Source organism: Cyprinodon variegatus, unplaced genomic scaffold (assembly GCF_000732505.1).
Source record: "Cyprinodon variegatus isolate N-32 unplaced genomic scaffold, C_variegatus-1.0 Scaffold630, whole genome shotgun sequence".
NCBI classification, from domain to species: domain Eukaryota; kingdom Metazoa; phylum Chordata; class Actinopteri; order Cyprinodontiformes; family Cyprinodontidae; genus Cyprinodon; species Cyprinodon variegatus.
This window is the reverse complement of record NW_015151083.1, coordinates 347,320-365,688: the sequence shown is the minus strand read 5'-3', so window position 1 is coordinate 365,688 and position 18,369 is coordinate 347,320. Positions and strand designations below refer to the sequence as shown.

At 37.7% G+C, this 18,369-nt stretch overlaps 1 protein-coding gene across 14 annotated transcripts in view; it reads right to left on the bottom strand.

The window, feature by feature from the left end:
• The window catches only part of vit (vitrin), a 37,218-nt gene that overhangs the window by 4,186 nt on the left and 14,663 nt on the right, over positions 1–18,369 (bottom strand). Inside the window, exons 9-20 of one of the 14 annotated variants that reach the window (XM_015393211.1) lie at positions 17,255–17,293; positions 17,126–17,176; positions 15,124–15,186; positions 14,605–14,658; positions 8,489–8,563; positions 8,297–8,407; positions 7,786–7,848; positions 4,918–4,980; positions 3,221–3,268; positions 2,697–2,765; positions 1,136–1,283; positions 945–1,048 (exon numbers count right to left, since the gene is read on the bottom strand). In XM_015393211.1, coding sequence (XP_015248697.1) covers positions 945–1,048; positions 1,136–1,283; positions 2,697–2,765; positions 3,221–3,268; positions 4,918–4,980; positions 7,786–7,848; positions 8,297–8,407; positions 8,489–8,563; positions 14,605–14,658; positions 15,124–15,186; positions 17,126–17,176; positions 17,255–17,293 — 888 coding nt within the window. The remainder of the gene's footprint in view (positions 1–944; positions 1,049–1,135; positions 1,284–2,696; positions 2,766–3,220; positions 3,269–4,917; positions 4,981–7,785; positions 7,849–8,296; positions 8,408–8,488; positions 8,564–14,604; positions 14,659–15,123; positions 15,187–17,125; positions 17,177–17,254; positions 17,294–18,369) is intronic. The other 13 variants (XM_015393212.1, XM_015393215.1, XM_015393217.1 and 10 more) reach the window with 13 other exon arrangements.

Sequence of the window (18,369 nt, the reverse complement as noted above, 5' to 3'; positions counted from 1 at the left end):
TTTTAAACTTAAGCACATTGGGCAGTCGTTGGGTTCTTATAGGGAGGCCTTCCACCAGGCTTAGCCGGTTTTCTCAGGTAAAGGATTTTGTGAGCAGAGCAGAGTTGGAGATATTTTATTAAAAGCATGGAAAATTGCTTTGTTAACTATCCTTGCTTTAATTTTAATAGCATTACTTGTAGCAGTAGATTTTATTTAGGAGTATCAGATTTTTTTAAGGGGCTCAGTACTGTATATTATATGCAATTATGCATTAATTTTTCAACATTTAATCCTAAACAAAATCTTTTAGAATTTTGGTTTGTATCCTGACAAAATGTAATAAAGTTCTGAAGAATAACTACATGTATAAGGCACCATATAACTACTTTGTTTATGTGACAGAGTTGTATACAAACAGGTGAAGAAATCCTCCATCTACCTAGCAAGTGTACTCTGTTCAAAAATATCTAACTGTTACAGAAGAATGTGCTAACCTACATTTAGTTTGTCAGTGTCTTGTTAGTCTCGGTGGCAGGAGAGGCTCCGCTTTAGATTACAGAGCTGTTTACATTTACCCACAGGGTTGTATGATTGTGGGCAAACCCCCAAAAAGCTGCCTTTCTATCAGCATGCAAAATTTAGCAGGTCCCAGAGAGAAACAAGCTCCAGCTGATGATTGCTGCAACACCAAATCAAAGCAACAAAACAGCAGTTTTTGAGAGCTGACCCCCAAAGGCTTGTAAAGATATAACCTTTTCTGGTCAGAGCAGAAGAAAAACACGCCTTGGTAGATGAGAACTGTAATTTAGCCCGCTGCAATCCCTGCAAATTTAGATTTAATTCTATCCTTCCATGTGAAAATGTGCCAGGGTAGTAAAAACCACGCGATAATTGAAACCCTTTCACTTGCGCTCTTGAGATTGTATTTGTCACAGCTGGTATCAACCAGTAGGGCAACTCACCCACATTGGACAAGCCACCCTTCTGCACGATCTTATCTACAGCTGCCTTCACATCCCTGGAGCTGGAGTAGGTCCTCAGACTGAACTCTGTCACAGGTTCATCACTTCAAACAAAATAACAAAAAGTCACTTTATTTATTTTTGTAGCCTAAAATGTGAAGAAAAAACCAGACAAAGAGCAGCAGGGTTACCCGTATTGGATGATGCCCATCATGGGTCCAGCCATGCCCACGTTGATGACCTGAGCCACCTCCGCCAGAAAATCTTTCTGAATCTTAAAACGGCGCTTCCCGATGCTCCAGCTGCCATCCATCAGGAACGCAAGATCGACCTTACAGTCTGGAAAAAAGTAACACACCATGCAGTTAAATTGTGGTGGATAGGCATTACTTTTTTTAATTTCTTTTTATATAAGACTTTAAAACAAACAAAAAAAAACTTTATAAAGAGTTTAAAGATAAAGAGAACTATTTAACTTTGTGCCTCTTGCATTTGTTTGATGGCAAGTCTTGAAATGTAGTTATCTTTTTTTTTTCTTACTGGCATAATTCAGATTCGCTAACCAATAAGGAAAGCTGTTCTGCTCCAAATCCAGTAAAACAATCCAAACCATAATGCGACCTCTCGTCTATCCACAAGACATTTTTCAGACAAACTTCCGTTTGACTTTAAAAAGACGAAGGACAGTATTATTCTTTATTAGGGCATTGGTTTGGACCTTGCAGAAGCTCCAAATAGATCACTGGTATTTCAAGTTTGTCAGCTGGCAGACTCGCAGTTGGAGATTTTCAAAGAGAGTTTTTGGACTACGAAACTCCCTAATTTTAAAGTTTGTTTCTGAACTTCCTTCCTTTTTCACAAAATCCTTTTGACTGCGGTTATGCAGAGAGGAAATGATCCACAGATTACTTCTGCAGTGAACTATCATCCACAGAAGCTCAGCTGATAATAAAGCTTTAGGATAAATCAAAAGGACACGATGATAACATTAAGTAATGAACATTATTGGCACAATTATTTATAGAAAACATACAAAAATAGGGCACATTTTAAACAACACATATTCTATTGAAATCAGATTGTTAAATACAGTTTGAAAAGACAAAAAAAAAATAGATTAAAACTACTGGTTTTGCTCAGTGCATAAAAACTATGTGCTTATCGTTTGCAAACAAACGTAGATGAGTAAATATAAGAAAACCTCATATTTAAAGTAATTTAACAAGTTCTTCAATTACATCTAGAACTGTGCTTAAATACAAAATAGTCCAGCATCATGAACAAGATCAAAACACATTGTGATAGAAACAATATTCCTACATGGCGTTAAATTTAATAGTGGAAAGCAGCGCAATAGGAAGCAGCATTATTCTGAACACAGCTCTACATCTGCAAAACTTGAACTGTTTTTGAAAAACAGATGATTTCCATGTATGTCTGCCTCACAGAAGAAGACGCTGTGGTAAGGTTTGCAAATAAAAACTGGCATGTTTTTAACCTTATACTTGCTAAAATTTCTCACCTAAGCTAAGAAGCTTAACTCTGGGCATGGATTAAAGAGGTGAAAAGGGTTTAGTGCAGGAAAACCTACTAAATATTCAATTAATCTCAGGTGTGTAAACTTAAAAGTCCAGTATGGCCTCCTATAACTGAAGCTGGATGCATGCTTGAATGCTTGTCATAGATCTGAAGGAAAAAAAATACTAATTTGCAAATTTAAAGATGCAATTAGATTCACTAAGAAGAACATACTTGGGTCTCCCTGTGATGCAGGGAGTTCAGGTGCTCTGGGTGGTGGCTCTTGCTCTCTCATGCTAAAACCTAAAAGACAAGAAAAAAAAACTGTGTTTACGGTTTGAAATACAACAGAATATTTAATCTCCTCCTTTTTATCTTGATTTTCTTCATGTGGGATAAAAGAATGGAAAACAACCAGTTTAACCTTTAATCATCCAGGAAAATGGAGTGCGTTTTTTGCCACGAAAATAAAACACTACTCAGCAACAACAAAGACAGCTCCAACGCCTACTTTTACAAAATTACAATGAAGGTTTGTAGGCGTCCTCCTTTGAGTGATCCCAAATGTTTCCAGTCACAAACATCATGCCTTTAGACACTGTGCCATCTGACTTTCGCTGCAACACCCCTTCAATTATGGACCCAGCCAAAACCCAGAGTCTTTTCCTTGGATAGCTTTGGTTTGGATCGCACTTACTGACAGGGCTGAGCGTTTACAGCCAATGTGTCCAAATGAGAAGCAGTGCAACCGAACATACCTGATTCATAGGGGGTCGCTCCTGGTCTCCAGGCATTTGGTGGCTCCACTGCACGGATGACATTTTATAAACTAAATGTTAGCACACTGCTGCCACGAGGTAGCAAGAAAGACTTCATAAAACATGCCGGAGTCATTGTGTTTTGGTCAGAAGCATTTAGCTACAGAGCTGTGAAAAGTTTCACCCTTACAAGTTTCTTTATTCTGCTTTTAAGGTCCAATTTAAAGATTTCAGATCATCGATCACTTTTAATATCATACAGTTAAATGTTAGTAAATAAAATATTTATTCATTTATCAAAGGCAAAAAACCGCCTACAAAAACAACCAACCTAACCCTCTGTTTAAAGGTTATGGCAATTCTTGTGAAATTAATAAATATTTAGGATTTTACAGATATATTAACAGGAATAAGAAACAACCACTGGCATCTTCAGGACTCCAGCAAACTACAACGAGAGCCACTATAGGCAGTTGGGGAAAAAAAAAACATAAGACGGCATTAATCATTTTTTTTGGATTCAAATCAAGTTTCCTAAGAAAAAGAGCCAGAATTGACATTGGCATATTTTAAGAAGATTAATGATTTGTTAAACTTCAAGGAGACCTTGAAGAGTCTTTTTTTAATTATGGAAAAACAAACGCCAGTTAGTTTACTGCGTGGAGACACAGGAAAAATGTAAACCAGTCTCTAGAATTAGATCCAACCTGGTAAATGGATGACTAAAATGCAAGTGATGGTTAATTACAGTTGGTTTAAAAAAGTGTCTTAAAATGCAACTTAAGAACCATCGCAGTGGTTCTGTTAAGTTGAGTGGAGGTTTTGGAGGACCCAAATGCAGAGACAGAAGCTGGAACAGTAACTTGCAGATTTAAGCTTTCAAAGGGGTGGCAACTGAGGCAAAGATCCAAAATTAACATAATACGGAAAACCAAAAACTAGAAGACATTAGGGAAAACACACACGATGATCTAGAAACGATGAGGAAACAGCACTGAGGAACTGCACAGGGAGAGTATAAATGGAAGACAGAACAAAGACTGGGCTAATGAGCTGAACAGGAGCAGGTGTGGATGGATGAATCTAGAAGGGAGCTAGGAGAAGCCTGACACAAGGGGGCAACAGAGGGTCAACAAAAAATACATAAGAAGTCAGAAAATATAACCAAAAAACAACTAGAATAACATAAAATGGAAATGAAACCAATGAAAACTCAAAGCCAGGACAGGTTCCTGTTAGCAGGTCTGCTAGTCGCTGTCTATACTTCAGCTGAAGGAAAAAAAGAAGCTTTCTGTGGCAATTTTTGACTTTATAAGAAGAAAATTACGTATTGGTTCGTTTATGGCCACCACTGCTTCCCACTACATGAACATTATAGTTATTCTGACTTTTACTCAGAATAGGGAGAAAAAAAAATCTGCATGGGACGAATATTTATGCCTTCCCGAGTCGCTTTTACACTCTTGCTTAAAATAATTCTGCACCATAAAAAAAAAAAAGTTGAAATGAAAGTGTATTCTGCATTAACTCAGGTCATCTTTTTCTTCTATTAGCATAAGTTTAATGATCTGAAATATTTAACTCTAACCAAAAAAAGTGAAACCTGTAAAGGGTTAATCACTTTTTCACACATCTTACAGTGAAAACCTTAAATGCTGCATGACCATCCTTCCTGCGAGTTCACTGTGGTTTCTCACCTTTAGCTTCCGGCAAATCCAGGGGCATTTTATGGCTGCCGTCTAAATCAGAGGACCGAGGCGCTAAAAATAAAGACATTATCAAATAAGAACAAACTAGGACCAAAGAAAACACAAACACCGTAGTGGGGAGCTAGCACCCCACTCTCTTTAAATGTTTATTTTGGCAGGATATGATTGTATTTTTATGAAAGCAGCTTGAAATGCTTTCCAGACCTCAAAAAGAAAATAAAAATGATATATGACATTTTGGGCTTCCTGCTGCCCTTTTGTCTTGTCAGCTCGCCATATAGCAAGTCAGTTATATTGTTGAATGTGAAGGCATGCCAGTAAAACAAATAAAATGTGGTTTCCTTTACTGAGCAGTTTAGGTATTTTGAGTTTTACTTTCATGTGCATTCAGACGGAAATTAACCCGACTGTAATATCTATGTATTGTGCAGCAACTAGGAAAGAAACAGAGAAACAGGCAACCTGGCTCTGTTTATACTTTGAATTAAAAATAAAGGCGAGATTAAAAATAATCCAAATACCAAAAGCTGGTTCTGAATAAAAGAAAACAAAAACCTTTTTTTTCCTTTTACAATGCTTACCAAAGTATTCATGCCACTTGAACCTTTCCACATTTTATTTACATCATAACCAGACTTTAGTGAAAATCACTGGGATTTTAAAACATGAGGTTCAGTTATTAGGGTTAAAAAATGAGATATGATTTTTCTGAAATATGTTTTCATTACAAAAACAAATAAATCATACTCATGTATTTTGATATTACAAAACAACACCACAAAAGCTGCATTTATGCTGATATTAAATGACAGACAAGTGGTCTATATATGTGTGAAGGCTGGATTACACTTGACTTTACTCAAGAGCATCTGAATACAAATGCACATTAAGTTAAAGGTTTGCAGAACCACCTGTCAATGTCTTCCGGCTACAGGTCTCATTGCTTTAACAGCTTAATGTGGAGAATTAACTCCTTGCTAACTTTTCTTAGCAGAATTGCTGTTAGTCAGACTGGGGAGTAGAAATTTCAATGCTGAACTCTGTATTGAAGTTTGTATTTTGACTGGGCCGTTTTAAGAGATGAAACTGCTTCAACTTTTAAGGTATAGTGGAGGATGTTTTTTTTCCGGGTGGATCATCAAATTAAGTGGTCCTCCTAATAGTCAATCATTCTGGTGATATGTTTATGTAAGGCCGTCCTTAGTGCTCGTAGTTACTTTCCAAAAGAAAGTACGCTTGTATGAGCGATGCAAACAGCAACTTTTACACTGAGCGTGCACGAGGGCTTGTGCATGCTCTTGCACGTGTTTAATAGGTGTTCCCTCTTGGGAGGGGTTACAGGGTTGTTCTTTTGCTTTTTTTTTTATTGTGGAGAGTGTGTGTTTTTTTACATTTTTGGAAATTCCCACAATAAACCTTTGACCATGTCACTGAAATTCTTGCTGCATGTTTAGGGTCGTGATCCTACTGGAAGGTGAACCTCCTCTACATTCTCGCCTTTTGCAGGTTATTTCTATCGCACAGTGCTGTAACCATTATAATTTATATGGTTTATCTGCAGAGATATTTTTCCACGACACATTGTCTTAAGTGTTTACTGTTCTTTAATACTCAAAAAACACATCTATGTATACTAAGAATTTACATACAGGTGAATCCTATTAAAGGAATAGTACACCCAAAACATGATTAGCCTTCATTTTCTACTCACCCCCATGCTGAACAACACTCTGGAGTACTTTTTTGATATCTCAAATGCATCTGGAGATCTGGGAGGCTTCTTGCTGTCTGCTGACATTCAAATAATGGAGGTCTATGGTGACCGAGACAGAAAGGTCCATAAAAGTCCACAAAAAACGTGTCAATATTCCTCCATACTGCTCGTCCAATGTATTCCAAGTGTCCTGAGTGGGTAGCATCCAGAATTTACTCGAAACGAAGTCATTTAGAATGTTTTTAGAGCATAAACAGTAGTGTATAGGATTTCCTGAAAGCGCGCACATGCGCGCTCACGACGCTACGGAAGCCGGCAGACCAAACCAGATGAAAGTGCGCATTCAGCGTCTGCTCTGCCAATAATGCAAGCGTAGAAGAAGAAATGTGCTGTTTACCTGTGCAAAGAAAGAAACAATGAAAGAAAAATGTCTGAGGACTTCAGTGTTGAGGAAGAGCATGAGTTCTTTGCCGAGCTGAATGCACTGGTTTGGTCCGCCGGCTTCCGTAGCGTCGTGAGCGCGCATGTGCGCGCTTTCAGGAAATCCTATACACTACTGTTTATGCTCTAAAAACATTCCAAATGACTTCGTTTCGAGTAAATTCTGGATGCTACCCACTCAGGACACTTGGAATACATTGGACGAGCAGTATGGAGGAATATTGACACGTTTTTTGTGGACTTTTATGGACCTTTCTGTCTCGGTCACCATAGACCTCCATTATTTGAATGTCAGCAGACAGCAAGAAGCCTCCCAGATCTCCAGATGCATTTGAGATATCAAAAAAGTACTCCAGAGTGTTGTTCAGCATGGGGGTGAGTAGAAAATGAAGGCTAATCATGTTTTGGGTGTACTATTCCTTTAACAAAATACCACTTTTGAGCAAAACCTAATGTATTTAATTTTTATTTAGAGGCTATAAGAATAAAGAGGGTGGATTTAAAGCTCTAATAAAATAAAGTTATTAGAGTACTTGTAAACTTAGAAAATAAGTTTTTGGTTATGATGTGTTGAGAGATGAAAAAGTCCAAGGGTATAAATACTTTTGCACTGTAGACATATCTTATCCCCACCCATTTACTGAAATCTAAAACCTGGAGATTTGTTAGTGCCCAACAAATAGAAATGCATGAACACTTACGGTATGGTCCAAAGCTATAAAGCCAGCGTTCATACTCTGAGATATCAGGCCTGAGATCCCGAGCTAGAGGAGGACGTTATGAAACCCGTTAGTGTGGAGGAAACTAGTGGGAAAAGCACTTGTTTCCATGGTTGCAATTGGTCTGAAATCATTCATGACCAATCCCATACCAGTGAAAACAATGGCTTTCTTTGCACAATTATCACCTCAGAGTACATCACTATCACATGCATCAGTATCCTGCCCCATTCTCCTTGTGCGCATTTCAAAGAACCCCTCATATGGCACGCAGCCGGCATGTAAACGCAGTGCTCGCATGTGCCTTCTCACACATGGAGCCAATTCAACACATACATGGTCAGCAGATACTGAACTGTACCAGTCACATGAGCCTGCTGCGTTTACAAATGCAACACAGCTGGATATGAGGCGTGGAAATGCGCTGTAGAAAAAATGTGCAAAACACACCAAAACTTGAGCATGCTGGTCAAAAGGAGGTGCATTTACTTACCTGGAATCTCAGGTGTGTCTGTCTCACTCCAGGCATATCCTGAGTCTGGAACAGCATAACTAACATCTGAGTGTACAGCAGAGAACATTGATGCATCAGCAACTGTTGGGGCTACATCCAGAAAGCTTGGTTAACTCTGGAAAGAATGCTGCATTGAAGTCTTTCCTTAACATTTATCTGAGTCTTTGCTACCTGCTGGTCGTCGTGCTCCTGGAAACCAATCGGGACGACCATAAGAAGAGGGCGGCCAGTCCCTTCGTGGGAAAGCTGTGCACGGGACAATTAGAAAGCAGTTTTAAAGCCAATCGTCAAGGAGTAGCATACTGTGATCTCCAGTGAAGTGTTAAATATGGAAGTTAGGTCGCCCTGAAAGCGGCTGCGCCTCGAAACTTCCCTACCGGTTCTTTACCTGGGAGCAAGTCATTTGCAACTCTTAACTCAAACTGGGTAAAACCATATAAAAAAGGACTATAAAACAGGAGTAAAAAAGTAACAGAGTTTATTCCAGATTAGGTCGTTACAGGACAGAGAAATTGCTTAGGGTTGGCACAGCTGTGGGCACAAAAAACGTCAGCGAGCGTCCAGCAAGGATTGAGCCCCAAACAAAGTCATCTCCTCCTTCTTATACCCCATGAGTCCATGTGTTGCATCAGGTGGATGCTTAACTGTCCATATCAGAAACTGACACGCCATCCATGCTCTGACCTTTATGCATCTTGCTTCTTTACCCCAGGATTACAGATAGCTCTCCTTTATCAGTCCGCCTCCAAGATGTGCCCATATCCTGTGTATTTTTAAGGACACAAAGGCTGTCCTCATTAGATGGCCTCCGTACACACAGTGACATCCACCATGTGAAGGAAAGCCTTCTACTCTGTCCAATCTGGCTAACAAAGTAACAAGTGATGTATAAAGAATAAACCTAACAGAAGTAACAAGATGTTCAGCGCACTGAACAAACAGCAGGCATTCAGACACTGAATACCTACTGGTTAAGAAAAGGTAAAGAATATTTAATATGAAATTTCTTCACTGTTTTTATTGAGTTTTGAAATTTCCGTTACTGTCATGTTCTTGGTGCTGATGACTGGCTTAATTACTAACTCTATTCACTTTTTTAACTGTCCGATTTCTCATCACTGTTCTGATCTGTTTGCCTGACCTGGCTTCGGACTCCTGTATGTTCTCCGGGGAGCAGCATCTAGGAAACTCTGGGCAGCCCCGCCGCATCTTGTTGCTAGCTGACCGGCTGGTATCTACCCCGTTCTCTGTTAAAGTTATTTCACTGTCTGTCTTGCCTGAATACTGGGTCCCTCTGTTCTGAGTCGTTACAGTTACACACATGTTCTAACATTTCAGTCAGATTGAACTGTTTTACATATTGCCTTTTTCAGGCATAATATTCCACATCCAGGCTTGATCATATAAATGTCAATATTGGTTAGACTGAAATAGGGATTAATGACATTTTTAAAAGTAGATCACAACTGCATGATCTCTCTGTATGGGTTCTCTGAGTTCTCCCTCCTATAGTCCAAAAACTCTGACTTTCTTAAGCTGCCTTTTTATGTTCTTGTCTTTATTGGTTCCAGTGTTTCATGACAGTGTCATGATTATCACCGTATGCCATGTTTGGAGACAGAGTTTGGAACCACAGCTAAAGTTACTTCATCTGGTTTATAAAAAAGCGACACAAGAAGATCTGGGTCACAGTAAACAATTCTTCTCCTACTTTGATGTGGAAATATTGAAGTACTTCATACTGTTTTTCCTCTATTAATAATAAAATAAAAGAACTCAGGCCAGGTAACGCTTTATTTATTTATTTATCTATTCATTATTTATTTAATTTATATAGTGTAACACTTCTTATACACTAACATTTTTTGAGTGTGCTTTCAAATTTTAATACAAGTTACTTTAATTAGTTTGAGTAATATAAGTCTCCAATTTCTTATTCAGAGCTATAGTAATAGATTATACTCAATGTTAGCTGGTTTATTTTTCTAATTTATTTCTGCTATATTAAAATATTAAGACTATAGAAGAAATGTAAGTATTTCTTAATTATATGTAATTATATGTTATCTTATATGTAAGTTATAAGATAAAATCTAATATGTAATCATCTTATATGTAAGTATCTGAAAAATGAACAGAATATCTGCATTCCTGATATTCTGACTAGTTATGAAAGAATTAATTGCATAAACCTTTAGATTCCTTTTTACCAAAAAAGGCATCAATGCAGCAAGCTATCAGATGGCAGATGCTGCTTATTTTTTAAACTTTTCCACACACAAATACAAGCTTTAATCGGCCAAAAAACTATTTAAAGATGATTAATATCATTGATCACCAAAGGTCAAAAAGAAAAACAGCCATCACTCCACACTCCAGTAAAATCCAGGTCAGGCAGCTTGCACAAACACAGCGTCTGCTTTGAGGTTCCCATACAGCGACGGCTTGTGTTCAGGGCCTTTGTTTACAAAGGCGGCCCGAGAGAGAGCAGCCAGCAGCTCAGTGAAGCGTGGACGTATTATTATAGAGCCGATGTCAAACCAGGGACAGTTTAGATAGCCGGCAGAGATAAAGCTAATCTGCCGCTGGTCAAAGAACTGGTACAGCACCCCAGACAATACGGTTGGTTTTTGTTTTCTATTAAAACTGCTGCTTTGAAGGATTTAGTTCAACTCCCTCAATCAAAACTATTTCACTGATCCCTGAGGTCAAAAGGTGAGGATCATCATCCTGGGTTGGAGCGTATTTTATATCTACGGAATCAGCATTATGTGTTAGCAAGTGTTGTAGTGTTAAGAACTGCAAAAAGACAGACAAAAAAACATCTACAGCACCTAAAAACACATTTACACCTCTTCATTTTTGCATTATAAATCAAGTTACACCCCATTGAAATTATATTAATGTTTATTTTTTTAAGTGTAGCTTATCTTTGCATTCATTCAGCCTGTGTTATTGTAATAACCTCTGCAAGTGTTTTGAGGAATGTGTCCACCATCGTTACACATCTTCAGTCAAAATGTTTAAAAAGCTTCAAAGGTTATTTTTATTTAAATTATACCACAATTTCTTAACTAAATATGGTTCTGGGTTTAACTTGGTCATTGCACCACAAGATTATGCCCTGATCTTTTGTAGCCTGGTGCATTTATTATCTATTATTATGTTTCACAGCATAGACAGAAGGTTGGGACCGATTTATTGGCCCTTTATTGGGGAGTGGCGGCCTAGTGGTTAGAGCATAGAGCTTGGAATCCTGAGGTTCTGAGTTTGAGCGCCACTCCCACCGACTGCCACTCTGGGTCTCTTAGCGAGACCCACACTGCTTCCTGGGTGCCCCAAAATGGCAGCCCACTGCTTCCCAAGGGGATGGGTTAAATGCAAAGGTAAATTTCTCCAATTTTAGATCAATAAAGTTCAATTAATATTATTACTTTTATTTGCAAAGTTTGCTTTGCACAAAAAATGTCCTTTGGTTTTATCTGATTTGACTGCCTTTATCCACATCACAGTTGGACTAAAACCCCCTTTTCAAGTGTTACTAGGTACTCTGTGTTTATCACAAAAAAAATCCCAATGAAGTAGTTTGATGCTTGTAGTTGTAACCTGACAAAATTTGGAAAAGGTCAGCGAGTATGAATTTCTTCCTAGTTGAAGCAGCAGTTATCAAAATATCCTCATGCACCTCTTTAGCTGTCACACTGACATGTTTCATAATAACTAGCAGTTGAATTTAGATCATAAGTTAAAGCAACAACATCTAGCATCTGTTTTAAATTGCTAGGTGCCAAAGTTAAAGAGAAAAAAACATTTTAGCTCATAAATCAGACACTGAAGAGTCAAAGTAAAAAAAAAAGCATCCATCTTGGAAACTCCAGAGGCACTTTGCTAACGTTCACCTCAAAATTCTTGACTTCCACCTAAAGACACAGCCTCCAGGGATCAATATCTTATTTTGTAAAATCGCATTGTTATCCTCTAATCTTAATAGCTGCTTCCTGCACAGGTCAAGAGCTCAGCAGCTGAAGGTTTAGCCAAAAGAATGACTCTGTTCACCCTGCCTTTCATAAATCAGACCCTACAATCAGATGTCATTTAAACAGATATATGCCTGTCTAATTTTAGGGGATTCATGGCTTTGCATTCCGCAGAAGGAAAAACAGAGGCGCATTCCTAAGAGGGCCACACCTTGGCTGGTTTGTGGAGCTTTTTCAGAGATTGGACCCATATGCTGCAATGGTTGCAGACTGTGTGCACAACTGGACCACTTGGCACTGCTTCTTTCATCTCTCTGAACCCTCACTGCCAAAGTACACAAGGCTAGCAACTACCGCCTATGTTTAATAACTTTTATGAGCAATAAGAACAGCTGAATTATGGCCATTAAATTATAAAGCAGTCCCTGTTATCAACTCCATTAGTTACACGTGAATCCCAAATTAAATCTCAGCAGGGAGTTATAGCTACAAATAAAAAGAAGATTTCTATCTAAGGCAAATTTTAACAGAGAATGCTCCAGATATGGTCATGTAGCCTTTGTCTGGGTTGCTTGTTTTCGGGCTGGCTGGCTGCTTGAAACTCTCTGAATTATGGCCATTAAATTATAAAGCAGTCCCTGTTATCAACTCCATTAGTTACACGTGAATCCCAAATTAAATCTCAGCAGGGAGTTATAGCTACAAATAAAAAGAAGATTTCTATCTAAGGCAAATTTTAACAGAGAATGCTCCAGATATGGTCATGTAGGCTTTGTCTGGGTTGCTTGTTTTTTCGGGCTGGCTGGCTGCTTGAAACTCTCTGTTTTGCTCCACTCTGTGAATCAGAGTGGGCAGATGCACCTGTCTCTCTTTTAATCACCCTCATTGCTCCCAGCTATTACTCTGCCAATCAATACCTGCCTCTCTCTAGCCTGATGTAATTGGAAAGGACACCTAAGCTACAAGGGAAGTGCATCAGCGGTTGACATAATCTGTACAATCTGAATAGTGCTGGCAGCTGGGAAGGAGCTACTACCAGAAGCAGTAGGCTTCATGTGGTTAGCATGGCAATGCAGTTAGCTTAGGGACTTCCTGATGTCCCTAACCACCACTAAGGCTGGAGGCTGTCTAGTCCAGACCTCCTTTCCTACCCTGGATAGTTTTCTCAATGTTGATCCCATGAGAGGTGAAGGAATCAGGAGCTAGAATTTGAAGGATCTGGATCAAGCCTCAGTCAGTCTCCGCCAGATCGCCTCCTTGAGGCCTGTTCCAGTGACTGTGAGAACTTCACCTGTATTCCTGTGCTTGCTTTGCTCTAATTGGATTCTCATCGGCCTGATTTTATCACCAACCTGCCTACATCCCCAGTTCGGTCTATCAACTCCACCCCATTCAATAAACCTTTTGATAGCAACACCATGTCTGAATATTAAATACTTCGTTATCTGAAGACTCTTGTTACAAATACAAATGTATAATATTAAATTACCCCATTGCTAATGGATGAAAGAAAATTTAAAAAAGCCTTTCTAATTTAATTAATAGACTAAGGATTAACAAATGAATGCTCATGGGATTAGTTTATTTTTTTCAAGAAGAATTATCTGATCTTAACTTTTAAAATTATGATTCCTCTGTTTATTTCTTAGACCAAAGTTTGAGAATATATCCTGTTAACCGTTCCCCGTCTACAAATACAGTTTTAATTGAAAAAAAAAATAAAAATTCTATCAAACCTTTTAATTTTTTTCCCCAATTAAAAAATTTAAATGTAATTGCTAACTGTCCTGTTCAAGTTTATTTCAATTATTATTTGAATCTAAAGCAGCTGCAGATTATAAAAATATTCCTCTGATCATTTTTGTCGTTAGACCTATTACAAAACTAAGAAATATTTTAATTTAAATCATAAAACTCAGCATGATAGCCAAACAGGGCTGAACAGCAAAGATATTTGCAGATGAAAAGTCATAATCCAAAGGTTGGTTCAGACAACAGACTGCTATAGATGTTATCACATTGTTATCACAGCACTGATGGAGGAGGTTTATCTAATCAAAATGAATCTAAGTGACTGATGGATTAATCTTTTTAGCAGTTCAACTAATTCAGTTTACTTTGTAGCAACAATGACATCTGAGCATCTGCTTTGATTTGGGTACATCATGGTGTTACAGTAATTAAAAATATAAACAGCTTTGTAAAACATTTCACCCTGAACTTTTCTATTCTGATTAACTCTCCTGCTTGCTCTGACCCGTCTGCTTTAGCGTGGTTAAGGACTCCTGAACTGATGCCTCAGAGACTCACCAGAGTTTGACTGGATCGTTGGTGTATTTCGTTCGGGCGGAGCTCTGTTAAAAGCTGTTTGCAGCCATGAGAAAAGTACAGATAGAAGAGAAGAAAGTGCGGAGGAAAGGAAGGAGAGATTCAGTTCAAAAGCAGCCCAGCTGTTTTGCTTTGATGGAAGTTGCAGGCATTATTATTTTTTCTCCACAGAATGCTATCAAAACAAAAGGATGTGCGTGGGCGTGCATACAAGCGCTAGCTCTATTTAACTTTGCTCTTTGGTTCTTGTAAAATGAAAATATGACAATGAAAGATGCTCCCGATGAAAGAAAACAGTAGTTATGTAGAGAGGAGTGTAAGCTGGGACGCTCAGTGGATGTATTAGTGCTGACCCTGGGGGTGAAATATCAGAGTTATGGGTGTGAACATTAGGGTCAGACATACAGCAGTCTGCTGACGTTTACCTGCATTCCTTCTGTCTAGCCCACCACACCTACCTGTTCAAGTTGTGTGTGTAAGCGTGCTAAGCAGGAGGCTGACCTGGTCTGGCTGGAGAGGATGGTTGCCTCCTAATGACTGAGCCCGCCTCTGGTCGATGCACACCTTGAACCGAGATTAGGAGGAATACATTTTCTGAGTCTGTACTGACATTAAACTGAAGCACAAATCCAACTGTAAACATTTCATGAACCTTGCTTCTGGAAGACAGTCCAGGTTGTTTTGGAAATCAGAGGATTGCACCAGTGTCTAAATATCAGCAGTTTCCCAAAGTGTCACCCCCTCTGGTAAAGATGTGTGAAAATCAAAATAAATATTTGAGTTGTTGAATTCTGATTATTTAACTGGTTATTCCCCATTTTTTTAATACTAAGATAAACATACATTTACAAGACCTGATAGGCATGCTCTCTGGTCAGTCTCATTTTTAAGAGAGACTAACATAAGGGAATCTGTCATGCCTTTTTCCACCAATTAAGAAGACAATAAGTCACAAATAACCAAACATACGTAAGTTATTAATAAATACATATAATAGGCCTCAGTAACATATATATCTTTTATTTCTACCTATTGAATAAATGTATTAATCTCCTTAATGCCTGAATATGCTTTAAAAATGTCTTTAGTGTAAAACAGTCTCTCTATTAAATGGAGACTATTATTCTTAATGCAGCATTTGAAACAAGTATATATTTACATATGATGGATATTATTTGAAGTATTTGAGCAGGACATTAATTAAGGAAACACTCTTGTTTCAGGTATGTACACTGCAAAAAATGTAAATCTAAATAAGTCATTTTTTTCTTAAAATAAGTTCATTTTATCCTGAATTGAGGAAATAAATAAGACACTTTGCCAATGGAACAAGACAATGTAATTTGAAATAAGAAAAATCAATTGCATTGTCTTATTTCAAGTGCATATTATTTAATTGACTAATTTTATGTGTAAAAATACTCAATCCATTGGCAAACTATCTTATTTACCTGCTCAAATTGAGGGTAAATACACTTGATTTAAGACATTTTTACTTAATTTCAGATAGTTTTTGCGGTGTAGATTATGTTGATAAAGCTTTTTTGCACTGCAAAAAAAAAAAATAGAAATAAGTAAAAATAAGGCATAAATAAGTATATTTACCTTTAATTTGGGTAGCTAATAAGATGATTTGTCAATGAGATTTTTTACTCTTTAAATAAGATAATTAGATAGTATGCACTTTAAATTAGAAGAAGTGTTTTTTCTTATTTTAAATGCAAGTTGTCCTATTCCATTGGCAAAGTGTTTCACCTACCTCTTCAATTCAAGAAAAAATACACTTATTTTAAGATAAATTACTTATTTAGATTTCAGTTTTTTGCACTGAAGGCTTTGAGATTCAGTTACAAGATATTTTTTTGTACCTATCCATTTTAATCATGTTAATTTAAATGCAACTTATTGTGCTGAAAATCAACCGGATGCCGTTTACACTCTGGGGACTAGAGGACTGTAAAGTCCTTCAAAAAATAAGCATAACTGATGCAGGGATTATGTGCACAGTGGTCCCACAATTAAAAAAACTGCTGGGTTGATTTGTCTTTGTTACCGTGTGATAACCCTTGTCCAAGATAAATAGCCGCTGAAGACTTTTACAAAAACATGACGCCGGATAAGCAAATATAGACAAAAACAGATGCAAAGATGGTCTATAAAGAGTTAGAAATTAGATTCTTAAGTCTACGGTTGTAGTAAAGATACAGAGGAGTAAATTTATTTGAAGTCATTTCATGCATCTTTACCAGGGGGTTGAAAATATATTCAAAAAAGTTGAGTGACCCAGAGAACTTTAGATTCCATCAAAAACATATTATCTTTGTTTGAACATATGCAGGTAAAGCAACTTTGTCGATGCAGAAATACATGCAAAGTACATAATATGTGCAGAAGTGGAAAAAAAAGGTAAAGTCTGAGTGCCAGTGTAAAAGAAAAAGAATCAGAGAAAACCAAAAGTTAGCAGGTTGTATCTGGAATTTCCCAAGTTTTCAGGTTGACTTACCTGAAATGCCACGATGTGGATATCTGTTTGGGTAGGAGCTACCTCTGAACGCTGCAGAGATGGTTTAGTCAGACTGGAATTGCTTTGTGTGTAACTTTAGCTGGATCTTTTTAAAACGTATTTACCTACCTTGGCTGGGACTTTTCCCTTGGATGCTCTGTGACTGTCCTATACCAATCATATAGTTCATGCAAAGAAATACTTTGATTAAAATTAACATTACAATCTTATAGCCATTTAGTTTTAGCATTTCAAAGTGACAGGTTCACTACTTCCTAAGCAGTGTATGGCTAAAAATGCAAAATGTCACTATCCTGGTGAAGATTCTCGGTCATCCAGGCCATAGTCATTCGAAAGAGTTAAAAAAAACATAAAACAATCCACTTGACTTTTTTTCCCCAAGTTTGAAGACATTTTACTTCCCATCCAGGAAGGTTTTTCAATTAAAAACATCAGAAATAGCGTTTAGTTTGAGGCTTTATAGACTGGACCAAAAAGCCTTGAACTCAAGGCTATTTCTGACATTTTGAATTGAAAAAGGTGCCTGGATGGGAAGTAAAACGTCTTCATATTTGGAAACAAATTCCAATGGATTGTTTTATACCTTTTTTGAAAAAAATGTCACTACATTGAAACAAAACGTGTGATAATTCCAGAGGGAGACCATTGTTATGCATTAAAAATCCCCCCACGCATATTTTTTGAGATTTTACATGATAAACCACTAAATAACATAAACTTGTAAAATGGAAGGAAACATTTATATACATATACTAAAGTTGTGGCCTGCATAGTATTTATTTTACCTCTGATTTTTCAGTGTGTGTCTAATTGGTCAACAGAGATTTAGCTCAGAGGTCTGAGATAAAATTGTTGACAATGTTAAAGCAGAAGTGGCACAACTGCAAACTAAATAGGACATGGCCATCCATCAAAACTGATAGACAGAGTAGAAAGTGTATTAGTCAGAGAAAGGGACAAGAGACCCATGATAAGCCTGGGGAGCTGCAGTGGTTCAAAGCTAAGATTGGGAAATATTTTGATACAATAACCATAACAGGGACAGGAGGAATGTTATTAAGAGTCAAAGGTGTTAACGGAATAGTACACCCAAAACATGATTAGCCTTCATTTACTACTCACCCCCATGCTGAACAACACTCTGAAGTACTTTTTTGATATCTCAAATGCATCTGGAGATCTGGGAGGCTTCTTGCTGTCTGCTGACATTCAAATAATGGAGG